Source organism: Balaenoptera physalus (genome assembly GCF_965194825.1).
Source record: "Balaenoptera physalus genome assembly, chromosome: X".
In the NCBI taxonomy this organism is placed as follows: Eukaryota; Metazoa; Chordata; class Mammalia; order Artiodactyla; family Balaenopteridae; genus Balaenoptera; species Balaenoptera physalus.
The window spans coordinates 109,025,129-109,052,486 of NC_138903.1; the positions used below are offsets into that span (position 1 = coordinate 109,025,129).

The window sequence follows — 27,358 nt, forward strand, 5'->3', positions numbered from 1 at the left end:
TGTGGTGTATAAGTTATACTTCAGTAAAGCTGTTAAAAAGATTCCCAGAAATGACTTGGTACCTATTACGTAAAAACCAATTACTGGTGAATTAGGGGTGAAAAGGACACATTTGTGGAAATCTGGGGGGGCCCCTAAAGCCAACTTTCTGAATGGCTCCCCTCTGTTCTGAATTTTTAAACCTGGGTGAAGCAAATGGTAAGAGAATATAGGACTGGGAGCACACAGCTGGGGGCTGGCTGGACTGAGGTCATTTCCACTTTGTGTTTAATGTCAATGACAGGCATTTGAAAGAGACAATCCACACAAGCCAATAAAAGTGAGTGGAAAAGAAATGGCTGCTTAAAATGTCAAACTCTTTCAAATCAAAACAAAAAACCTAATAATTTAATAAGTGGCATCTGCCCTTTCGTTTTTATACTTTTAAAACTGTGATTCTCCTTTTGACAACAGAAAAAAAGTTGACATTTTATATCCGTGCCTGAATCTTTGCTCTTAAAAAAAACAAACAGTTGGAAGTGGAATTTAGGATCTTCCTTGAATGGGGGGAAGGAGGTATAACAAGGGCATATAGCAATGGACTCCATCTTCAGGGCCCACAATGGGACTCTGGTAGGTGGTCTCATTCTGTGGTTGAAGCAAACCTGGTTAGCTTTGCCGATCAAAATTTCCCAGCCTGTGTGGCTGGTTGGATTGGTTGATTTAACTACGGTGCAAATGAATAAGACCATAGGTGTGGTTATAAAACGGATCTCTTAGCCTTGGTCAGTTCATGGCTTTACAAGATAACCCGGCCTTAGCCAGCTATTTCACAAAGGTAAGAGGGATACAAGGGCAGCTGGATGGGAGGGTGTAGCTGTCTCATATATACATTCATTTCCCCAGGCCTGGAGAAATAACCCAAAGTACACATTCTACTAAAGGTTGGTCAGAATCTGCCTCTTTAGATGAAAAGGAATATGATTTCACAGTGAAAACTTACCAGTAGATGTTCAAATGACACTGGATGGAAACACCAACGATTGGTTTCCCAGCAAAAGGAGGTGAAGTGACTTGGATGAAGCATTTATAACCAGGGTAGCAAAATCAGTTTGTCTGAGAGAAGCGTGGACTTAAGGGCCACCTCTGGTCTCCTCTCCTGATTTATTTAACATTTAAATTACAAACTAGGAGAAAGTGACAGCAGGAAAAGTGGTATAAAGAAGGCAAAGGTTGAAGATGTGTCCTGATTCTCACTGCTTTTCCCTCTTTCCTAAGTCCAGGACTTAGGAGGCTTAAAACTAAGTGGAGTCCAGAGCTGTACTCTTTTCCCAGATTCTTTCTCTTCTTCCCCTGTGTTCCTCTTACCGCTTTTTCTCTATTACCCATTACTGTCCCTTTACTCTACCCCTAGCTTCTTACTGCATATACTGACATTTATGTGGATAAAAAACTGGCATAGAGAAAGAGCACACGGACAGCTCTTGGCCACTTACCGTGAGCCCTAGGGGAAAGTAACGTGACTCAGCTTCGGAGTCTTGATTTTTTAATGGGGTTAAGGCCACACTGCAGGGTTGTTGTGTTTAAACTGGGACAGAGTTCACTAAAACTCTTTGAAAACTGTATCACTTAGATGATTCATTAATTCTAAGATGCACATTTTGCTTCCTATTTTCACATCTCTGGAATAAGTATGTATCTTGCAATCAATGTGTGTCATTGTTTAATTGACAGCATTTTCCATAAAATAGTGGTGTACTTATAATCGGTGTCTTAGATCATATGAAATATGGCAATTATTATTCCAATTTTTAGAAGTTGGTTACAATGTTAGATAAACTGGTTAATCACTTGGGATAGCACAGTAATGACAGATGATTTTTTAAAAATAAATGTATTTATTTTTGGCTGCCGTGGGTCTTTGTTGCTGTGTGCGGGCTTTCTCTAGTTGCGGCGAGCGGGGGCTACGCTTCGTTGCGGTGCATGGGCTGCTCATCGCGGTGGCTTCTCTTGTTGCGGAGCACAGGCTCTAGGCGCGCGGGCTTCAGTAGTTGTGGCTCGCGGGCTCTAGAGCGCAGGCTCAGTAGTTGTGGTGCACGGGCTTAGTTGCTCCGTGGCATGTGGGATCTTCCCGGACCAGGGCTTGAACCCATGTCCCCTGCACTGGCAGGCGGATTCTTAACCACTGCGCCACCAGGGAAGCCCCGACAGATGATTCTTAAAACCCAGTTTCATATAACTTTGTGAAGAGGTCTCACTCTACTAGCACTAATTTGAAATCAGATCCATTTGAAAAGAAATATAATGTGGTCATCTCTAGGTGGTGGACTTAAAAGTACTTTTTTCCTTGTACTTTTCCAAATTTTCTGCAATAAGTATTACATATATATGTATATAGCATTAGGAAAATAGTATTAATAAATATCAAAAAATGTGCTTACCACTTTGAGGATTCAAAATATGATGCTTATTCACTGACCAGCCTCCTAGGTTAGAAGCATCCATCTCGAAACCTTGTAAGATAACTGTCCTTTTTTCCCAGAGAATAAAGTCGGGGCACATTTCATATTCATATCCCACAGACACTGCAAACAAAGGGTTAATAACACATTAGAACATTTAAAAAGATTTGCTTCATTTTTGCACTGGTTGGTAAGCCTCTGGATAACACATTTGCTATTGAATTCTGATTTGGGTTGAAATTTGACCACAAATACTTTTCACCTAGCATAGCATCGGGCATCCAAAAGTGACCAGTCAGTGCATATTGGATAAATATATGAATGAGTGACTCACTGAGGCTGTCATTAGGTATGCACCATATGTTTTGGACATCAAGCTTTAGTATGGGCTTTTGGGTAAAAGGCTGTGTTGTAAAACTGAAGAAATAAGCTCCCTGAAGGCTTAAGCTGTGGCGATACAATTTCTTTCTTTACCTTTGTAGTAGAAGTGCAGGGAAAGTTGTTTTCTGATCTCTCTGGAGTGCAAAATGCACTTAGGAAGCTGGCTTTGGAGTACTGGGTCACTTATACAACAACTGACTACACATGAGACTAATAAAAATCGATTCGCCCATTTATATTTTCTCCCATGCTAACTGGCCTTTAGTTTGCCAAGAAGTCTGAGTTTGCTTAGAGTGCTACAAGCACTGTGAGTGTAAATTCCACTTTGTGCATGTTAGACTTTGGTTTCTAACCAATGGTACATCACCCAACATTTGGCTCCAACCCTTATGAAGCACGGATGTCGTGCATTAAACTGGGAACCCCTGTATGCCGCTAAAATGGGAAGTGCAGAATGTGATAACTTGGGTGCCTCTGCTCCACTGAAATATGTAGAACTCAAGCATACCAAGTCCCAACCATTTTCTCAGTTGGTAAATCTGCTTACCTGTTGGAACCCCAGACTTCTGATTCTTGAATTTAAAATGCTTTGTGTCCTCATAATGTTCTAAGCCTGAGAGTATTGGCTCATTACACTGCATACCCCAAAGCTGCTTTTCCCCCTTTCTGGCAGCTTAAAATATCCCTAGCTGGTCATGTGCCATTGCTTTCGAGTACCTGCCTCTACCTGACTCTTCAGATGCCCCTGGAGAACTCATTTCTTTTTTTGTCATCTGGTTATGAAAACTGGTAATGAAAATGTGTGCTTTAAACAATGCCAGCACAATAGGTCCTAAGAGGAAAAATTCAAGCAGACTAGTTTTGGATTTGGGCATTAGGTGAAGAGAAAAGATGGTAATTTTAGTCCAACTGATTTATGTGTGCATGTGCATGTGTGTGTGCAAGCACATGCACAGATAAGCCAAAAAGTCCTTATGATTGTGAATATACAACTCGTTACCTTTGGGGGTCGTCTGTGGCCAATTTTAAACCACAGGCTGACTTCTCTTTGTTCCCCCTCCATCAAAGCTTTAATAGGGATCAGGACCATCTTCACGGGTGTGTGACTTAACGCAGTCACACAGGGGCCCATGCTTAGAAGGGCCCCATACTTGCTTTAATGTTCTCCTGTCACTGTCTTGAAATCCTTAACACATTTTTAACAAGAGGCTGGGTATTTTCATTTAACACTGGGCCCTGCAAATTATGTAGCTGGTCCTGATGGGGATGCCCTTCCACCCTGCCATCAGCTGGTGAAGACTCTTGGAGTGCAGACTCATTTTAGTATTAGCCCTAACCAAGCACTACTAGCAAGGGAGATCAATAGGGAGCAGGAAAGACTAATCATACAGTGGAAATGATTTCTAAAGGGAAATTAGTTTGGGATCATCTGGTTCAATGCTGTTCTCTATTAAGATGGATAGAAACACAGAATTTCAGTGGTGAAGAGGATCTCAAAGGTAATCTAGTTCAGGTTACACGTGTGGCACAAATCATCGCTGTCTACAATCTCCTTGATATCTTATCATGTCCCCAGTGCTTTGCTAAAACAACTCTGGTATAGTGGAAATAACTGGTTTCAGACCTAGAGTCAGAAAAGACTTCAATTCTTGGGTCTGCCATTAACTAGCTGTGTGGTTGCAGGCATGTTATTCTCCATCTCTGGGAGTCTGTTCTTCATTGGTAACAAAGGAGGGGGGGAGAGGATGGACTAGAATTGGTGGTTCTTAGACCCTTCTGGGTTCACTGATCTCCTGCAATCTAAATAAAGGTCTCAGATCAAAGACTGCTGTACTAGATAATTCTTATAGTCCCCCTTTAGCATTTCACTCTACGATTCTAAAGTGCATTCTTTCAAGATTGTATTTGATCAGTTCAAGTTGGGGAATCAAACCCAAAAGCCAAAGAGAGCACTGTATCTCATGTTGGAAAAATCAGGGGGTGAGAAAGCACACTTAGGGCCATGTTGGTGTGAAGAATAACACAGTTTCTGCTTCTCTTGCCAACACTTAAAAGTCTTGATTAATAAATAATCACAACGATAATGATTACAAGTTCCTTTAAAGCCACATCTCCTTCCCTGCTATTGTCAGGATCTGCCTCTTACACATTTTAAGCCTGATGTGCTCCCCTAGAATCTCTTCTCCGGAAGGTGATTGTGCAGTTTTGCAAATAAGCAGTGTGCCCTGGTGACCTCTGATGGTGGTTTGGAGCCTGCTTTTTCCCTCTCAGGAACAAAGATCCTCCCACCTCTGTGGCAGGAAATGCTTATATAAAGTATCCTCAGTGCAATGGTAATGAGACATCCTCTTCACCTCCTCATGTCTGGATTGCTCTCTAGCCCACAACAAAAAAGTGCACTGGCTGCAAACCCCACAATTATATTATTTTTTCCCCTAGTCATAGCAAATAGCAACAAGGCGGCCACTTAATAAGTTCCCTCTAATTTTTATTAGATTTACTTTCTCCTGAGAAAGCTCTATGAGCTAATAAAGTTATGATTTATACTTAAGACTTGTCCAAAATTCCAACTGACTTTAATGAGAATGGCTGTGTGTCGGGGTATTTTTGTACGTGGCTCCTTGCTCAGAGTAACAAGGCAAGGTTTCTTCCTGACAGCAGCCGCTTTAACAGAATCCTGGAACTTGCAGTCGGTGCATGAGAAGGCAGACGTTTCACCCCACGGAGTTGAGCTGCTCTCCAAATGCACGAGGAACTGGCAAATACAGTAGCAACCAATCCTAGACTTCCTCTCACGGAAGCAGACTGTAACGCACTGAACGCCTACTCTTTTTCATATAATTAAATATGGGGGATAAAAGGGCTACTCAGGGGCTGGCACTGAACAGGCTGAGCCCCGACATTACACTCTGCCTGGTACTGTGACAGCTGGGTCTCAGTTAAATAAGCAGAGTGGACCCACTACCACTTCCCAGGTGGGCCTGGTGCCTATCACATCTGATCATCAACACAGCATGGTGCAGACAAAGGATTCGGCCTCCGGCATTCTGGAGTGGGGCCTGGGAAGAACAGTGTAATAGGAAGGAAAGAATAATTATTCATCAACATTTCAGAGGCGCTATGGAGGACAGACCAGTCTGGCAGTGAGTGAAGATAGGTGGGGAAGGAGGGGGTCCCAGGCTATACTTCCCAGGGGCTGGTACAGTGGTCCCATGCTGGTGTGTACATATTGGGAAGGCATTTGAGAAAGAGCCATTAATATGGCAGAATACTTTCTCGGAACCATGTGACTGCCTCTCTTGTGACACCCTTAATTCCGTCTGGATTTCTGTCTTCCCATATTCTCTCCCTCACCTTGACACAGAGATATTAATGGGATGTTCCTTAACCAAGAGTCACTGATTGTCAAGATAGCCTTGCTACTTTTGTAGAGGACGCCGTTCTCTGGTCACAGGATTTGCACCTGACTTCACTGTTAGTCATCTTGCAACAACACTGGCTTATAAAGAAGACTTTATTCTACTGGCTTATAAAGAAAGACTGCAGCTTGCTCCCCCAAAGCCATTTGACATTAGAAAAATAGTAACTGGATTGCACTCTACTTATCAGAGCGGCAGCATTAGTGTGATGCGGGGACTGCAAGAAGGCGGAGGGCCACAGTGCTCCTGACACCCGATTTAGTGACTGTGACATTCACCTATAAGGGCTGCGATAGGAGACGGACATTAAATAGCCAAGGTAAAGATGCCATGCAATGAAGCTGATGTGCAAAATATGACAAGATTAAGCAGATGATTTTCAACAGCTTCAGGCTAAGGCTTCAGAATTCATAATGGTTGCATTTATGAAGGCAATATATAATTAAAAGTAGTCTGATAGTCAGTGTGAGAAATTTATGTTACCTTCATGAACTCAAGGAACATCTAAAAATAATTTCATCACATTTAACGGGTAAGTAACAACAAGATCGAAACCTTCTTATCGAAAAGAAATCATTAAATAGAACAAGAAATATTTCCCATTCTCTTAAAATAGTAGATTAACATAAAACAACAACAATAAAAGACGAGAGGCCTAACAAACCAAATGAAGGCCACGGCCACAATAGACAAAAACTACAGATAAAATGCTATCTACTGAGAACGGGTACCTGCTCCCAGAATGACTTCGACTTTCTCCTATTCTCTAGTGATTTCTCATAGGATAGGATAGCCCCAGAGACTCCTCAATTTGACACACTGCCCAGTGGCCTGAAATGCTTTGTTTATCTATTATTCCTGGCTTACTAAGAGTGTCAGAATCAGGTGATGAATTTTTACCAAGTGCCTTTTCAGTACTTATGGAGATATTCACATAGTTTTCTCCTTTAATCTACTGAGGTGGTAAATTATAGCAATACATTTCCTAACGCTGAACCATCTTTGAGGTCCTAAAATACACTCTACGGTACTTGGTTATGATGTATTATCTTTTTAATGAGTCACTGGATTTGATTTGGTAATATTTTACTTAGGATCTGCACCTTACCAGTTTACAAAAATAACCCTACCAGTTTAAACATCATAGTGCTAAAAGCGACACAGTAGTTGAATGAAGAGAAAATACAGGTAGAAAAGGTAAAAAGCACCCAGGAGTGAGGTAGCCACAGAGCGCTTCGGCCAAGAGGTCCTGTACACTGACAACTTACCTTATGAATTTTTTTTTTTTCGGGCTGCTTTGTCCGAGCCTAGCTGCATAAAAGCGAACCCGGAACCCAGATGACCTGTGTACCACAGAAGGCAGGGTGAACAAATTCACGATATTTAATGAGTACCTCCTGTTGTCAGGCACTGGGGATGTGAGAACGAACAAGACGGAACAAGACAGCGCTCCCCCCGGTGGAGCTCACGTTGCTCACATTCTAGTGAGAGGAACAAATATGAAACAAGACAACACGCACACACACAAATCATGATAACTGCTATGGTGGGAAAGTACAGTGTATTATGAGACAGTGTAACAAGGGAATTCAAGTTGGAATGGGAAGACAAGGGAAAGCCTCTTCATGTAGAAGGGGTTTACCTCATGAAGAACAGGGAAGAACATTCTAGGCAGAGAGCGTGGCATGTGGGCAAGGCTTTGAGGTTTCATATCTTTGGGAGATTGAAAGAAGGTCAGGGTGGCTAGACAGTCAGTGTCTGGGCAGTGCATCAAAAACAAATGAAGAACAACCCCTTCCCCTTCCCCGCTCCCCCGCCCCTCACCCAGTACGAAAGAAAACAAAAGGTTACTATCTTCTAGCAGTATTTAGGCATTTTTCTTTGGGAGGGGGTTTAGGAAATAGATTCACCTTGAAAATGGACTAGTTATCCTTTGAAACAATGTGATTGATTAAAGGGGATGCAATCTTGCAATGGAAAGAAAGGTGCTGGTTATTTAATGACTCAGCAAACCTTCGCTGAGCAGTTCTATGTGCCAGGCAGGTGATTTGCTAAGCACTGAAGATACAGTGGATATTACACAGGGCAGGATAATTCGTCATGTCAGAGAGGCCATACCCTGAAGTGTTACCTGCCTTTTGGAACTTTCATCCGTGGCCTCCTTAAAATAATATCACCTTACATTTGCATAACACCTAACAGTTAAATACATTTTTGTGTATATTACCTAATTTGAAGACTCACGCAAGCTCATGAGGAAGATATACTTGCTCCCATTTGATAGATGAGATAATAGACTCAGAGAGGTGAAGTGACTAGTCCAAGGTCATCTGACTAGTAGTAGATGGCAGAACCAGAGCTCAAACCCAGTCACTTCTTAGCAAGTGCTTTTTACCTCTATGCTAGATCACAGCTATTAAGGGAAAGACCCATGATTCAGAAGTGCTTTAAATAAATAACCTTTTATTTTCTCTGAATTTAAGGTGTAAGGATTGGAAGCTAGGGATAATCTTGAAGTAGAAGCTCCATGTATCCTGGTTGGCCCAAAACAGTATCCAGTTATGCTATTGTTAACAGCATCCTCTTTCACTCTCAAGAGTATCTTGGTTTGAATGACAAATTATATATGTGGTCACCTAATCTTGAAGAGATATCGCCATAATGCCCTGAGATGGGTTGGTAGAGGGGACTGGGAGGCAAGAACAGTCATAAATGCTGACTTGGAAAATAAACCATATGGTTTGGTAAATCATTTAATTTTTCTGTCTCTTGACTAGATTACCTTGCCAATGGCTTTCAAATTCTTATGCCTGAAAGTCATTTAATTGTGACCCAACACACATGTAAAGATACACACACATACACACACGTATAAGAGAAAGAAAGTTTTCCAAAACCATACTCTCTTCATAGTTTTACATTCTGATCTATTCTATTCTATTCTATTCTATTCTATTCTATTCTATTCTATTCCATTCACTTATGTTCTATTCCATTCCATTCCATTTTATTCCATTAAAAAATATTGATTGACTCACCAAATGGATTTCACAATCTAATACTGGGTGTGACCAGCAGTTTGAAATGGGCACAGACCACTTGCTTACCAGAGTGTCAATCAAGGGCCATTTAAAAACCCTGGTAAGCTCTAGGTACTCTTTGGAGGGCCGATCTCACATTTTATCAGAAATATTAAAATGGATACAACCCACAACCCACATCCAACATTAAACACATTTCATGTGTAAGTGTGAAAATTGAGTTGGAGTTGACAAGCTGACATAATGCTCCATTTTGCAGACATTTATTTAAACGATTTATTAATGTTGATTCCTGGTTTTCTTTGCACATTTTGGTGCCAATAAATTTATTTTTCAGGTTGTGAAGATTTTTGTAGGTCCTTGAAAAACTCATATCCTTGGTGCTGTGCCTATAAAGCTGAATGGATAAAACAGCCCTGCTCTCAGTTAATGATTACGAATTCATGAGTGGAGAGAAATGATGAAAGATTATTATCTCTGCTAGCTTCTTTGACAGAAAGCCACTGGGGCGTTGAATTGGGTACTCAGTAAAGTGGGTTGGTCCCTTTAGTGAAGACAGGCAGCAGTAAAAGGCATGCAGAACTCAGGACTGGGAGACCCGAGTTTGAATCCCTGCTCTGGAAAGGTCTTTCGTCAAGTCACTTGTTCTTTCTGAACCTCAGTTTCCCGCTCTGTAACATGAAGCTCATATTCATCGTGCCATACCTATCAGGCAGGAATGTTATAAGGATTAAAATGAGAAAATGTATGTGAAAGAACTTTGTAAATTGTAAAGCACTACCCATTTATTATCGAAATATTCAGTGGATGCTATTTTTGTGGCTGCCCAGCCTGCTTAGGTTTTACTGAAGGGAAATTTATGAACACTAAAGCGTCGTTCTTGGGGATGTTTTGTGTGCACAAAGCAAACTTAGCTTAGCACCTATTACCATTAATGTTCCCCTGTTTCTCTCTAACACAATTTAGACAGACTCCGTTGCGTCGTGAACCTTTAGGAAGTCTAGTTCTCCCTGAAACACCACTCTTTCTTGCCAAACTACTGTACTAAATAATTATGCAATTGTTGTTGCCAATAACCTTGAAGAAAAATAGAATTGTTTATAGCAGTGCTACTAAAGGCGGATGGCTGATTTCCTGCACTTCCAGGACTCCAAACCACTGCAGTTTAATTTAATTAAAATGAAGACCAGGCAGAATGCATTATTATATATTGATAAGGTATGCGGACACAGGCGGACATAGGGAATTATTTTGACAAAATTCATATAATGGATGCAGATCAGAGCCCCTGAACAAGCCAGTTTGTCAAATTAAATAAGCCGTCTCTAGAATTTTAACAGCACTGTGAACTTAAAAATGATTTTTTTTACACTGTTTTGCAAGCAGCAGAGTTGGGAAAGAAACTAAATAATATACAATGATTTCCAGACATCATACCTTATTTAGAGCCAGAGAATAAAGTACTAAGGCCAAATTATTTCAAATGCTCACATGGAGTTTTTAGCAGGGGAGTCTTGTCTGTGTATCAGACAACAAAATCTTTAAGCCGGATGAACTAGTGATTGTGGTTTTTGTATCGCAACCCTGAGGGAGATTTTATTCTTCTTCCACTTGATCAATATTGTACTTGGATTAATCAATCTTGTCAGCTGCCGTTGATACTTCTCCAAGGAATTAGTTCACACAACCTCTGTTGGTAATTTATTCACTCTGGTATTATCCCTCTAGTTGCAAAATCTGTGTCATTGTAAAAACTGGTGGGATACCCTAGGATCTCAAGTACTCCTTTTCTCATTTTGCCTGTCTCTCAACAATCTATTCTTCTTCTGTGACACTCTAGCCCTTAGAGATCACACCAATTTCCCACAGCTGAGCCATGGGGGAAACAAGAGTCCCACATTTCACACTAAGTGGGCATTTCAACTTAGATATTCACCATCATTTCAAATTCAGCTTGTTTAAATCTGATCTCTTTCTCCATCACCCAGAAACGGGTGGGAGAGGTTCATATTTAACTGGCATGGGAAGGAAGAAGAGTGGGAGACCTTTCAAGCCAGAGTTTTAATCAAAATCCTAGCTATGACTGGGGCTGTAAGAATAGTGGTCAAGGTTTGTTTCCTATTGCTGCTGTAACAAATTATGACAAACTTAAAGGCTTCGAACAAGACAGATTTATCATCTTATAGTTAAGGAGGTCAGAAGTCTGAAAAGGGTCTCACTGAGCTAAAATCAAGGGGTCAGTGGGATGAGTTCCTTCTGGAGGCTCCAAGGGAGAATCCATTTCCTTGCCTTTTCCAGCTTCTAGAGGCCACCCACATTCCTTGGTCCTTGGCTCCCTTCTTTTATCCTCAAAGCCAGCAAAACTGCATCTTGCTGTGCCTTTCTTCTATAGCTATATTGTCGTCTAACTCTGACCTCCCTCTGCCTTCCTCTTCCACTTTTAAGGACCCTTGTGATGACAGTGGCCCACCCGGACAATCCAGGATAATCATTCCATCTCAAGGTCAGCTGATTGGCATCCCTAACCCCATTTGTAACCTTAATTATCTTTTGCCATGTAACATAATATATTTACATCTTTGGGAGGTGGTGGCTATTATTCTACCTACCAAAAGCCTATACTAGGATTTCTGAATTTGAAGCAAATCTGAGAAGTGTCATATATAGCACAATTGTTAATATCTGGTGCAAAATTTAGTTTGTTTCTTCTCACATCAGTTAAGTGATTATAAAATATGGCTAGGAGTACAACTAAATGCTTCTTTGTTTAGATTCAATCATATTTATTAAGGTGTGAATTCAATGGTAACATACTTGATCCCTTTGTCTCCATCCATTTATCACCTGAACTATTTATTGTCTGTTATATTCTTAAGGCACTCACAATCCATCTTCAGAGAAGTAGACTGTCCATCTTCATTCTACCACTCATCCTAATGCTTTACCACTGTCAAGAAAATTCCCTTAGTCTCCGTGGAGATGGAAATGGAGACTAGGTAGTAAATAAAATCCCTTTAACCATGATTAAGTTACCAGGAACACTTCCTACAAGGTAAATAACCCATATTCCATCTTAGGTACCACACCTGAAATTATTTTGGCTGTTTTCCTTGGGATCCTTGCCATTTTTCTTTCTCTACTCTAAAAAAAAAATGTCCCTTAAGCACACATAAAACACCACGAGGAACATTTTTTCCCTCTCCCTTGGATATTTCTGAGTGGGTCAATTGTCTCTTGCTTTTATTACTGTTACTAGCCTTAAAAAGGAACCAACAATATATATTTCAGCATTTTAATTAAGGCCATGTTTATAGTCAGAATGCTGGAGCAAGTTTTGACCAGGAACATAACTGTAGAAATAGGAAGTAAAACAACATCCATAGGCAAACAATACAGACGAAGCCTTCATCATTGGTGTGTATACTAGAACATCTTTGCTTTTCTTTGTGTTTTAGTTGTTTATTCAATCATCCATGGACACATCAGAAACTAAGTCATTAAGAGTGCTTAACTACAGCAACGAGGAAAATTTTAGAATCTTCAGCACTGGGAGTATTTAAAAGGAAGATGTATAACACATTTTTATGCATACAGTGAGATTGATAAAATAGTGCAGTCGCTGTGGAAAACAGTTTGGCCACTCTTCAACAAGTCAAACAGAATTACCATATGACCCAACAATTCTACTCCTAGGTATATTCCCCAAAGAACTGAAAACAGGTATTCAGACAAATACTTGTATGCAAATGTTAATAGCAGCATTATTCACAATAGCCAAAAGGTGGAAACAACCCATAAGTCCACCAGTTGATGAATGGACAAACGAAACGTGGTATATCTGTGCAATGGAATATTATTCAGTCATAAAAAGGAATGAAGGACTGACACCTGCTATGACATAGATGAACTTTGGAAACATTATGTCAACTGAAAGAAGTCAGATACAAAAGACCACATATTATATGACTGCATTTGTCTGAAATATCCAGAAAAGGTATATCCATAGAGACTGAAAGGAGATTGGTGGTTGCCAGGGTCTGGAGGGGAGGGAGGAGTGACTAGTGACTGCTAGTGTCTATAGGGCTACTTTGTGGGGTGATGATGAAAATGTTCTGGAATTAGATGTTGGTGATGGTTGTACAACATTATGATAATACTAAAACCCCCTGAATGGTACACTTTAAATGGGTGAACTTTATGGTATGTGAATTATATCTCAATAAAGCTATTACTTTTTTAAAAAAGGCTGATCATGCAGCTCAATAACAAAAAAACAAACAACCCAATCCAAAAATGGGCAGAAGACCTAAATAGACATTTCTCCAAAGAAGATATACAGATGGCCAACAGACATGAAAGAATGCTCAACATCATTAATCATTAGAGAAATGCAAATCAAAACTACAATGAGGTATCATCTCACACCGGTCAGAATGGCCATCATCAAAAAGTCTAGAAACAATAAATGCTGGAGAGGGTGTGGAGATAAGGGAACCCTCTTGCACTGTCGGTGGGAATGTAAAGTGATACAGCCACTATGGAGAACAGTATGGAGGTTCCTTAAAAAACTACAAATAGAACTACCATACGACCCAGCAATCCCACTACTGGGCATATACCCTGAGAAGACCATAATTCAAAAAGAGTCATGTAGCAAAATGTTCATTGCAGCTCTATTTACAATAGCCAGGACATGGAAGCAACCTAAGTGTCCATCTCGGATGAATGGATAAAGAAGATGTGGCACATATATACAATGGAATATTACTCAGCCATAAAAAGAAATGAAATGGAGGTATTTGTAGTGAGGTGGATGGACCTAGAGTCTGTCATACAGAGTGAAGTAAGTCAGAAAGAGAAAAACAAATACTGTATGCTAACACATATATATGGACTCTACGGAAAAAAAAAAGGTCATGAAGAACCTAGTGGCAAGACGGGAATAAAGACACAGACCTACTAGAGAATGGACTTGAGGATATGGGGAGGGGGAGGGGTGAGATGTGACAGGGTGAGAGAGTGGCATGGACATATTTACACTACCAAATGTAAAATAGATAGCTAGTGGGAAGCAGCCACATAGCACAGGGAGATCAGCTTGGTGCTTTGTGACCGCCTTGGGGGGTGGGATGGGGAGGGTGGGAGGGAGGGAGATGTGGGAGGGAGGAGATATGGGAACGTGTGTATATGTGGAGCTGATTCACTTTGTTATAAAGCAGAAACTAACACACCATTGTGAAGCAATTATACTTCAATAAAGATGTTTAAAAAAAATAATTAAAAAAAAAAAAAAAAAAAGTCAGGCTGAGTTGCATTTATGTGAACCCTAGCAAGAAATGACTGCTAGACACTGTCTTGGTCAGCTCTTCATCAGAGTACTGGGTAAATTGCTAAGTGTCACAAGTTAAGAAAAAAGTAAAAAAATAAAACCAAAAAAAATCCCAAATCTCACAACTTGGCAAGGGTTCTGAGGAAAGCCATGAAGAATTGGAAAACAAAGCCCTATGGAGAAAAGTTAGAGGAATTTTAGATTATTCTAGTGAAGCAAAGGCTTTAGGATAATATGAGGCTTTGAGTAGGCATCAGCCAGGCTGTGATATTTGACTCCCAGCAGGAGTCAGATATCACACTCAGAAGTGTTCACAGCAAAGAGTTGTATAAAGGGACTATGTAAAGAGGCATGAGCAGGGTGAAGGGAATCAACAAGGGTCGTGACCCACCCAGGGACTGGCAACACTGGGAAGCTGTCTGGGCTTGCAGAGAGGGAGGGAGTGATACAGGAGACCAGAGAGAGCTTGGGGATTTGGAGGAGGGGCTACTCAACAGGAGCTGCCATCTTCCAGTGTAGTCACTGCCAGAACTGCAGTGAAGCAGGGAGAGGGATAAATACCCTGACCTCTCTCTCCTTCCACCCTGCTGTCTCCTGATGGCGCCATCCATTGACCAAATCAAGAGGGAAGCCAGAAAGCAAAGGAGTCCAGTCAATGTGGTCCATAGAAGCCAGTCTTTCAAAGCACAGAGAAGGTCACAGAAGAGACTGTGTGTGTGTGTGTGTGTGTGTGTGTGTGTGTGTGTGTGTGTGCGCGTCTGGGAGGGCAAATGGAGAATAATTAACACAGTACCTACCTGTTAAGCCCACAGCTCCCTTATTAGAGAAGCTGAGGCAACAAACACCTGCATAGGCGCCATGCTTTATACTTTGTGATTCCAATATGCTGACCGTAGCAAAATTGAAAAAACCGTACCAGCAACCAGCACTCACTCACCTCATTTAATCCTCATAGCATAATAACCTGTAACATTCTCTTTATGATACCCATTTAATAGATGGAAAAACTGTGGCATTTGGAGATTAAGTAATTTACCCAGTGTTGCATAGCTAGTAAGTAGAGAAGGGATGATTTGAACTCAGGGAGGGAGTCTGGCTCCAGAGTTGTTCTCTTCATCACTACACTCACTGGACTAGGGATTGGGCAGGACTCCACAGGCTGGCCAGCGACCTCATTGGCAGTTAGCCTAAAGGTAGAGCTCTGCCTTCGGATGTTCTCTACTGCATGGTGATTGGCTGACAAAACCCAATATTGTAAGAGAGATCTGAATGCAAGATACAGAGCAAGACACCAGATCATGGAGTTGGTAAGAGCTGAGAGAAAAAGAGGGTAGTTAGTACAACAGGAGAAGTGATGAGCTCCGTCATCAGTATGGCTGGGTCACCATGGCGGGAAGCAGTGGACTCCTGCTGCAGAGGGGACCACTAGAGCTGTTGCTCAGCTGATAGAGCAGATGCTGATCTTCTAGGACTACAATGTATCCCGAGCCACGCTGCAATTTGATGAGGCCCACCTTTGAGGCTGCTGATGCCTTTTCTTGTTCTTTCCTTACTTTCCCCTGTGTCGTTACAATAATTCCTCACTAACTGAGGAAATGTGAACCACTCCATGGTCCTTGCATTCTAATAAAGGCCAACAGAGATGAGTTGATTATTTAAATATATGAGGGTCTCTTGGGCAAAGAAGAGTCACCAATCTTTTTTTTTTTTTCTCCTCCCTATGCTTCCCTCTGGAAAGAAAGAGAGGAAATTGACACTGTAGTCTAAGAAATATAGGTCAGTTATATGCGAATTGTACCATGATAGACACTTCCAAGGGAGACTATGAAAAGATCTCCTCTGGAGAACTTTAAAAATAGTCTTCTCATCTGTCCAAGGGTGGTTTCCATGAGCTACTGCCTGAAGGCACAAGAGTCAATGGCCCCCAACTGTGGTTCCGAAGACCTGTCAGGTCTCTTAGGAAGTTTTCACTGTCTTCTACAGACTGAGAGAAATAAAGACATCGGTGTCTGTCTGCCTATCTGTCTGTCTCTCAGCATCAGTATTAGATTGCTTACTATCATTTCTTAAGACAGACTATTCCTTTTTTTGATGTTAAGGTATTCCTCCTTGATGAAATTATGGTAGTGGTAGGCAATAGTAGATTGTAGGGGCTTTTTTTTTTCCTTTAAAAAATATTCTTACTTGACAAAAAAAAAGTTGGCAAATCTGTCTCAGTCTCATTTTCAAAAAATGCCGTTTGTCTGAAGGAATTAAATATCTGAAGACCACAGACCCCCAAGGACCTCTTAAGGTCCCCGCTATTTGTAAGATTCTAGGTTTTAAAGTCAAAAGGACTAGGAAGGCAGGATGATTTTTTATTTAACCTACCACAGTAACAAGTTAATGAAGTCTAACTATCTAGACATAAAAGATAGCACGTGGAGATGCCTGTAAGTTAAAATTTTGTATTTTCTAAGTGGAAATGACAGTCTAAATGTCAAATATGAAAACATGGCCTGAAGAACACCACACCAAAGGTCACAGTTAGAAGGCAACATTCAGCTTTGGTGACAGTTACAAGTCAGATATTGTGTGATTCCACTGGTATGCAGCCATCATGAAAGAGGAACTAAAATCGTTTTGAAGCAAAAATGTGTCAAAAGGGAACTCTAAACAGGCCCAAAGGGAGTGTTTAAATGAAAAAGTGCCTTAGATCCCTCAAATAGAAGAAAACCCATAATTATTCCAAATACAAATTAATATGCAGCTAGTACTTTCTGTTTTGTGAACACAACACTGCTATTTACACAGAATTATTTCAACATACCCAAAGCCTCTGCCAGGCCCCAAACCTTCTGTCCATAGATGTCGGTCTTGTTCCAAGCAAATGTGTAGACAAGATTAATTGCAGCAGGAAACCACTTCTGTGTGAGTCGCCCTTCCACAGCTACTGTGAGGTGTACTTTTATCATCCCCACGGGAATGGTTGAATGTGTTAAAAGGATCCGTAGCAGGGTTTTATACCCGGGGGTGCGGCTGCTTAGGTAACTCAGCCTCACAAAGCTGGAAGGAATGGGGATCTCCTCCTGTACAACCTGAAAGAAAAAAAGTCACATGGGTTCTTACCAGTGGTCACAGGTAGGCAAGGATACTGCATGCTTTTGTCTTAGAAACATGCCAAAGGAGAGAGCTTAAAGGGATTATGGATGTCAAGGCGTTTGGTCTAGAATCTATGTGAGGCTACATGACCATAGGTTTCGAATTTTGCACCAAATCTGCATGCGGACAAGACGTCCAGCCTATCCTGAGGATTGCTCTCCTTTTTTTCCTGCCAGGAAAGACTGTGAAAATAACAATTTTGGTTTTTCAACAATGTTCCAAAAATTGCTTTGTAGGAGTTGGAGAAGATCACACTGCTGAATGTCAAGGATTTCAGTGCTATGGGTTCCATTAAAGGTTTTTTCTTATATATTCAGACACAAAAGCTTGTTCGATGTGTTAAGTTATATATCACAAACCACTGTTGTAGCTCTTATTCAGGTTAGGCTCTCTAAGAGGAAGGACTCTGGAAGCAGGCCCAGCAAGTGATATTTTATGACAGAGATTATGGTGTCCCTAGAACTAATCTTTCCTGATGCCATCAAACTTGCCTTCTTTGGAGCTTTGCAATGACCCCGAGGGCCAACTTTTTAATCAAATTTTGCTTGCATATTTCTCTGTGTTTGGATGTATCAATAGCTAGGACAAGTTTTTCCAAGCTGGCACCTGTGACTGAAAAGCAAATAACTCCCATTAACTCCTCTGCAAATCTTTTACAAACGTTGGTCCCAGAGTGAAAATAACTCCTGGCTTCCTTAATTAATTACTATTACTTATTTGTTTATTAGCATGGATGGAGTTAACCAAAAGTGGTCACTAAAACTACATCTTACATTCTGTGACTTTCAACTTTCCAAATACAGCTGAAGAAAGAGCCCATCCTATTTAACACATTTAAGGGGACATGGATAGTGTGGATATTTTTGTGCCCTTATTCATTTTTATCTCAGAACATTGTCCCGTCTTCCTTTTCCAAACTGGTGCACATAGTAGAACTGATTGTTAAACACACTCTATCTCATATTGTCCAGGATTTCTAGCCATTCTTTTCTTTCTGAGGGCACAAATCCCTTTTGTCTATTCTTTGCCCAGTTTTCCTTCCTCTACATTATCTACTTGATACCAAAGCTGTCCACTGGCTCTATCTTCTTAGATGGTGGCAGAAGTACAATAGTGAAGGATAGCATGACACTCACCACCTTGGTATTTCATTTCCCTAAGGAATCATGCAATCCTAGAGCAGTTTGACAACTTGTGTTGAAAGAGACCCATGCTTCCTAATATCTGTGAAAGGATTGGTGTACCAGCCCAATGTACTCATTAAATACTATCTAGTTTTTTCTTCCTTTCTTCAGGAAAACAATGGAAAAGACAGGAGTGGCAACTCTCCAGACTCCTTTTTGTGGAGAGTACTATTTTTTGTGAGCCTTTCTCAAGTGGTATCCTCTGGGCAGTGCTAACAGCTGGTGGGGATGTTGTGATGGAAGAAAAACCAATTCAATCTTTGACTGTTCATTTACCTCTTCCTAAGTATACTTGAATCCTGGATCTGTCTGATTTATGAGTCCATTTTGGTGGACATTAAACTATCATTAAAATATTAAAATTAAAGTACCATTAAAATGTTTCTATAACATAGTGAGAAAATTGTACTATGGATATCTGAATGACTTAGTCTCTGTTATTTTTTCTTTTGCCCTACCCAGGTACGTGGGGAGTTTCTTGCCTTTTGGGAGGTCTGAGGTCTTCTGCCAGCGTTCAGTAGGTGTTCTGTAGGAGTTGTTCCACGTGTAGATGTATTTCTGATATATTTGTGGGGAGGAAGGTGATCTCCACGTCTTACTCTTCCGCCATCTTGAAGCGCCTCCTATAAAACTCTATCTTTTCTGTCCCCTGTGTGACCTCAACAACTTGATAGTTTCCAGCTCCCCCGAGATTTCTCTTGATTGAGTGCTTTTTCAGTACACCATGACCCCAGCCGCGCGCAGAGGTGCTTGCCGAGCCTGTGCCGGGTCCCGGTGCCTGGGCTCGCCCGGCCTCTACATGGCCACAAACTGCGAAGCGGGCTCTAGCTTGCTGCTGCTTCCACCGTCCACGAGGGTGTGGCCGCATCTGATCTGCTGGGCTGGGGCGCAGCCAGGAAGTGGCAGCCCAGAATCAGATGGCTTCACAGGTGAATTCCATCAAACATTTAGAGAAGAGCTAACACCTATCCTTCTCAAACTCTTCCAAAATATAGCAGAGGGAGGAACACTCCCAAGCTCATTCTACGAGGCCACCATCACCCTGATACCAAAACCAAATAAAGATGCCACAAAGAAAGAAAACTACAGGCCAATATCACTGATGAACACAGATGCAAAAAACCTCAACAAAATACTAGCAAACATAATCCAACAGCACATTAAAAGGATCATATACCATGATCAAGTGGGGTTTATCTCAGGAATGCAAGGATTGTTCAATATATGCAAATCAACCAATGTGATACACCATATTAACAAACTGAAGGAGAAAAACCATATGATCATCTCAATAGATGCAGAGAAAGCTTTCGACAAAATTCAACACCGATTTATGATAAAAACCCTCCAGAAAGTAGGCATAGAGGAACTTTCCTCAACATAATAAAGGGCAAATATGACAGACCCACAGCCAACATTGTCCTCAATGGTGAAAAACTGAAACAATTTCCACTAAGATCAGGAACAAGACAAGGTTGCCCACTCTCACCACTATTGTTCAACATAGTTTTGGAAGTTTTAGTCACAGCAGTCAGAGAAGAAAAATAAATAAAAGGAATCCAAACTGGAAAAGAAGAAGTAAAGCTGTCACTGTTTGCAGGTGACATGATACTATACATAGAGAATCCTAAAGATGCTACCAGAAAACTACTAGAGCTAATCAATGAATTTGGTGAAGTAGCAGGATACAAAATTAATGCACAGAATTCTTTTGCATTCTTATACACTAATGATGAGAAATCTGAAAGTGAAATTAAGAAAACACTCCCATTTACCACTGCAACAAAAAGAATAAAATACCTAGGAATAAACCTACCTAAGGAGACAAAAGACCTGTATGCAGACAACTATAAGACACTGATGAAAGAAATTAAAGATGATACAAATAAATGGAGAGGTATACCATGTCCTTGGATTGGAAGAATCAACATTTTGAAAATGACTATACTACCCAAAGCAATCTACAGATTCAGTGCAATCCCTATCAAACTACCAATGGCATTTTTCACAGAACTAGAATAAAAAATTTCACAATTTGTATGGAAACACAAAAGACCCCGAATAGCCAAAGCAATCTTGAGAAAGAAAAATGGAGCTGGAGGAATCAGGCTCCCTGACTTCAGACTATACTACAAAGCTACAGTAATCAAGACAGTATGGTACTGGCACAAAAACAGAAATATAGATCAATGGAACAGGATAGAAAGCCCAGAGATAAACCCATGCACATATGGTCACCTTATCTTTGATAAAGGAGGCAAGCATATACAGTGGAGAAAAGACAGCCTCTTCAATAAGTGATGCTCTGAAAAGTGGACAGCTACATGTAAAAGAATGAAATTAGAACACTCCCTAACACCATACACAAAAATAAACTCAAAATGGATCAAAGAGCTAAATGTAAGGCCAGACACTATCAAACTCTTAGAGGAAAACATAGCCAGAACCCTCTATGACATAAATCACAGCAAGATCCTTTTTGACCCAGCTCCTAGAGAAATGGAAATAAAAGCAAAAATAAACAAATGGGACCTAATGGAACTTAAAAGCTTTTGCACAGCAAAGGAGACCATAAACAAGATGAAAAGACAACCCTTAGAATGGGAGAAAATATTTGCAAATGAAGCAACTGACAAAGGATTAATCTCCAAGATTTACAAGCAGCTCATGCAGCTCAATATCAAAAATAAAAAAACAACCCCATCCAAAAATGGGCAGAAGACCTAAATAGACATTTCTCCAAAGAAGATATACAGATTGCCAACAAACACATGAAAGAATGCTCAACATCATTAATCATTAGAGAAAAGCAAATCAAAACCACAATGAGATTATCATCTCACACCGGTCAGAATGGCCATCATCAAAAAATCTACAAACAATAAATGCCGGAGAGGGTGTGGAGAAAAGGGAACCCTCTTGCACTGTTGGTGGCAATGTAAATTGATACAGCCACTATGAAGAACAGTATGGAGGTTCTTTAAAAGACTAAAAATAGAACTACAATACGACCCAGCAATCCCACTACTGGGCATATACCCTGAGAAAACCATAATTCAAAAAGAGTCATGCACCAAAATGTTCATTGCAGTTCTATTTACAATAGCCAGGACATGGAAGCAACCTAAGTGTCCATCAACAGATGAATGGATAAAGAAGATATGGCACATATATACAATGGAATATTACTCAGCCATAAAAAGAAATGAAATTGAGTTATTTGTAGTGAGGTGGATGGACCTAGAGTCTGTCATACAGAGTGAAGTAAGTCAGAAAGAGAAAAACAAATACCGTATGCTAACACATATATATGGAATCTAAAAAAAAAAAAAAAATGGTCATGAAGAACCTAGGGGCAAGACGGGAATAAAGACACAGACCTACTAGAGAATGGCCTTGAGGATACGGGAGGGGGAAGGGTAAGCTGGGACAAACTGAGAGAGTGTCATGGACATATATACACTACCAAACGTAAAATAGATAGCTAGTGGGAAGCAGCCGCACAGCACAGGGAGATCAGTTCGGTGCTTTGTGACCACCTAGACGGGTGGGATAGGGAGGGTGGGAGGGAGGGAGACGCAAGAGGGAAGAGATATGGGGACATATGTATATGTATAACTGATTCCCTTTGTTATAAAGCAGAAACTAACACACCAGTGTAAAGCAATTATACTCTAATAAAGATGTTAAAAAAAAAAAGAAAAGAAAAATCCTCAGGAATCCTAGAATATGAAGTTTCAAAAATGTCTTCCTCTGACTATAAAGCGTGAACACTTAAAAAGCAGTTTTAGACAAAATGCACAGGCTTGACAACTACCTTTACGAAACACAGCTAAACAAGAGGAGGTGTCATGACTTCTAAGAACAATGACAGCGGACGCAAATTAGACAGTGGAAGAAAACTAGATTTCTTAAGGAGCTTTAATTTCAGAACCACAAATGGTCCCACCTCGTTGATTATACTGTTACCACTATTGAGGCAACAAGCTTTGTTCTTTTGAGCACAGTGTTCATCAGGTCAAGGTTTGGGGTCTAATCCTCATGACATGAGCTAGTTCATCTTGCTTTGTTCCATGGCCAGAGATAGCACCTTATAGCCCCGGCCAATCACCTTGCAAATGTGTGCCAGAGAGATTACATCTGAAGGCTTCTCTTGAAAAATGAAGGGCAGCACATTATAGGGCTGGCAGGAGTACCAGGAAAAGGAATCTAGCCATTATGCACTGTTGAGCACCCCATGGATACTATGATTTTATACTTTCAAGGTCAATGTACCCACCTGCAGCTCAGGAACGATAGTTCCCCTCTCTGGACAGGACCCTCCAAATGATGTGAGTGGTGAAGGAAGCACAATAGGGTTTGGGCTGATAAAGTTGGAGATATCACAGGATGGTGGGTCTGATATAACTCTCTGCATGGTCACTTTCTCCACCACAATAAACTGATTCCAAGGCAACCAGAGTGTCCTCTTCTCAGGTAGGAAAGGTGACCGATCAAAGATTAAGACGACAGAGATACCACCGACAGCTACGAGGTCAAAGCTGAGAAGGAAAAACAGAAGATAGCTTCAACCAAATGAACAACTAAAATAAAATTAAAGTTTAAAAAACAGGTAATCTCAGTGCTCTTTCCTTCTTTTGGGACGCAACTATATCCATTTGTATTCTCTATTTTATTCCTTCTATTCCGTCTAACTAAATATTCATTCCATGGAGACTTCTTTTCACTATCCAGTAGACTTCTGAGAAAAAATTCCATATCACCAGTTGATATTCACCTAGGATTTATAAATCAATTTTAATGCTATCTTAAACAAAATCACTGCATGTATTTCTGCAAAGCCAAATCTGACATCACTGCTCCTCCCTGTGCTAGAGAGAACTGAAAGATGGCCATTGAACATTACGCAACATCTGTAATATGCTGCATTATTCATCCTAAAAAAAATTCCTATAATGTAACTCAATAAAAGTAAGGAGCCAAAAGGTTAAATACCTTGTTCATGGTCACCAACACAGTGTCAGAAACCTGGTGGTGTCTTTGAGATGGCATTTGGAGAGAGATACCAGCTGAGGAAATTTGTTCAGTGAAATCTGCTTGAACAATACCATGCTTGAACCCTCCACATCTGGCTACCCCCTTTGGCTCCTGATTCTACTTGAACTCTAGATTTAGGACTTCTGGTTCGCTCTAGAATGCCTCTTCGTTTCCTGTTGTAAAGAAGTCTGTAGTGGACCCTGTCCATCTCCACTGACAACTCCTTCCATATCTCTGACTAAACAAGACTACCTCTTCTGTAAGTCCATCTCTTGATGTGGTCTCTGAAATGACTCTTCAGTTGGAGCATAATAGACTCAGATTTCAGTTCATTCTGCACTAGATGGCTCTACCTTCCTGCTCTTTTAAGTACAATGATATTTTTGAGATAATGTACTTGAAAGCATTCAAAAAGCATAAAATACTATGTGTACAAGATAATGATAAATTATTATCATTATATCTTAAAAATGGATAAAGGGCAATGGATGCTCCTTAATATTCAAGCAACTTAAATCCACAGGAGAGAGATGTAAGCAATCCTGTGTGTTAAAAAAAAAAGAACTTTCTTAAAACACTTTTCAATGGTAAAATGCTCTGATAGTGAATCAGACTTAATTATGGATATCTCACCACTCCCTTCATATGACATTTATTATATTTATTATAGTATTACCAATTGTGTCCTGTTGCAGAAATCTTTCATGTAAAGATAAGTGGACAGTAACAAAGGATAGCTAATACGGTATTTTTTATTGTTGCTTTTTCAGTCAAGTAGCTGTAATATTAAGGCAGTTTCCAAAAAGAGGATTTGAAGAACTGCATTAGCTTTAGAAAATAATTTAGGTTTGACGTAAAAAGAGAAAACCCCAAACAGCTTATGGTTTAAGACAGAGAGGCTGAATTCATGATAATACAGGAGCAGTTTAAGGCAAGCGTAGTGAGGGAAAGTCCTACATTACTTGTCAAGAGACCTTTTCTCTGGTTCACATTCTACACTGATTCAACTGTGTCCTTGGGCAAGTTTATTTGCTTCACCCAAACCTCAGCTCTTGACTCCTTAAAACTGAACTGCTTACTTATTTGAAAACAAAAACAAATGCAAACACAAAAACAAAATAAACTACCCAAACAAGAACATATGTACCTGGCAATTATTCTCTACTTCTAGAAAGATTAAGCAGACAGGGCAGGCTTCTTGTTTTGTAGAAAGAATGTGATTTTGGCTTCATACACACCTGGGTTCAAATCTCAGCTTTGCCATGTTAACTTTGTGTCTTTGGGCTAATTATTTAACTGTCATGAACTTCAGTTTCCTCATTAGTAAAATGGGGCTAATATGGTCTATCACTCAGCTACTACCATAAGTGAGTAAATAAGATAAAGACTTAAGAGCCAAGCATATAGTAGTGACTCAACAAATATTAACTTTCTTCTCAAATCAGATCCATTGCCCTATTAAATTTACAGATGTCTTCTCTTGTAGTTCAAATGAACTCTAGGCCAGTTTTTGATTATCTCCATAAGCAGATACTGAGTTTTAAGTTCTCCTGGGAACTTCCCCTAAGCGTCCTGTGTTGGGTTAGTTTTATGTGTCAACTTTGTTGGGCTACAGTACCCAGTTATTTAATCAAACACTAATCTAGGTGTTGCTGGGGAGGTATTTTGTAGATCTGGTTAATATCTACAGTTAGCTGAGTTTAAGTAAAGGGGATTACCCTTGATAATGTGGGAGGGCCTCATTCAATTAGTTGAAAGAGCAAAACTGAAGTTTTTCAGAGGAAGAAGGACTTCTGCCTCAAGACTGCAGATGTAGCATCTACTCCTTGCCGAGAGATTCCAGTCTGCTAGCTTACCCTACAGTTTTTGGAGTTGCCAATCCCCACAATCACATAAGTAATTCCTTGAAATCTCTTTCTTTCTCCCTCTCTCTATATACAGTTAACCCTTGAACAACGTGGGGGTTAGGGTCCCCCCCAAGCACGTTGAAAATTTGCTTATAACTTTACAGTTGGCCCTTCATGTCCACAGTTCCACAGCCACGGATTCAACAGACTACAAATCGTGTAGTACTGTAATACATATTTATTGAAAAAAATCCACACGTGGACCCGTGCAGTTCAAATCCATGTTGTTCAAGGGCCAACTGTATATATATATATTATACATATATATAATATATATATGTATGATATGTATTATACATATTACAATACATATGCACATATTATAATACATATGTATAATATGTATTATACATGTATATGTATAATATACACATATATAATATACATATGTATATACACACATATGCATGTATGTGTACATGTATATATGCATACACACACACACACACACACACACACACACACACACAGAGGTTCTGTTTCTCTGCAGAACCCTGACTGATTTCTCCTCTTCCCGCCTAGCTATTATATACAGTAAACACTGTCTGGGTGACTCATTAATTGCCATGGTGGTGGAAGGTGGATCTGTAGCCAACAACCAATCTAAATTATTGCAATACCCAACAGAATGCTCTCTGGATGATTAATTCCTTTGGGATTTCCCCCACCACAAATGGTCTCCATTGGCACGAGTCAATAAGAACAGGTTACAAAGTCACGTGAGAGTGAGCATAAAACACCCAAGGGAGAGGACATATTTGTTTGGAGACTGTTAATCCGTAATAAGTCAGACCAGTCCTATTCATAGATGGAAGACTATTGTAGCTTATGTAAAATGCTTATTTCTGCCTTATGGTATCCATAAATGAACAAACTCTTATCTTGAGGGGAATCAGAGGAAGCCCTCTCTTCATCTTCCAAAGTCTTCCGAACAAAGTTCTTGAGACCTTTAATGCTCTCAAGAATCTTCTAAGAATGTCAATGCTTCACCTATTTTGCTTATCATTAGCTGAACTATTAATATGAGCATCTGTTACATATCTAAGTTGAAGGTGGTAAATCATAGAAGGTAAGAGTAAGATTACTTGGGTTCAACTTTTGGCTCTACCCTTATTAGCTGTGTTAATTTGGATAAGTTTTCTCATCTGCCAAATGGGGAGGATGATAATAATGATTCCTATCTCATAAAGTTGTTGTGAGGATGAAATAGAATATGTATGAAAATGCAAGGAATACAGTAGATAATCATACATCATCTTTCCTTTAGAATTGCCTTTTTTTTTTTCTTTTCTGCTACTTTGGCCTCTCCCAATCTGCATACCTAATCTCTTCTTACTTTTAGAGGGACCTGTCTTCCACTCCCATCCTTCCTTCTGCTTTTTATACATCACTTTGGTCTCATGACCTAGACTTTTCCTGGTTCCCTAGGGAAAGTTGTCAATTAACTTGTGCAGATGGATGATAATGTGGGTAATTAG

The 27,358-nt window shown here is 40.2% G+C and overlaps 1 protein-coding gene across 1 annotated transcript in view; it reads right to left on the reverse strand.

The window, feature by feature from the left end:
• TENM1 (teneurin transmembrane protein 1) overlaps nucleotides 1-27,358 on the reverse strand; it is a 569,033-nt gene that overhangs the window by 120,779 nt on the left and 420,896 nt on the right. Inside the window, exons 17-19 of the mRNA XM_082446781.1 lie at nucleotides 23,216-23,477; nucleotides 17,421-17,688; nucleotides 2,421-2,564 (exon numbers count right to left, since the gene is read on the reverse strand). Coding sequence (XP_082302907.1) covers nucleotides 2,421-2,564; nucleotides 17,421-17,688; nucleotides 23,216-23,477 — 674 coding nt within the window. The remainder of the gene's footprint in view (nucleotides 1-2,420; nucleotides 2,565-17,420; nucleotides 17,689-23,215; nucleotides 23,478-27,358) is intronic.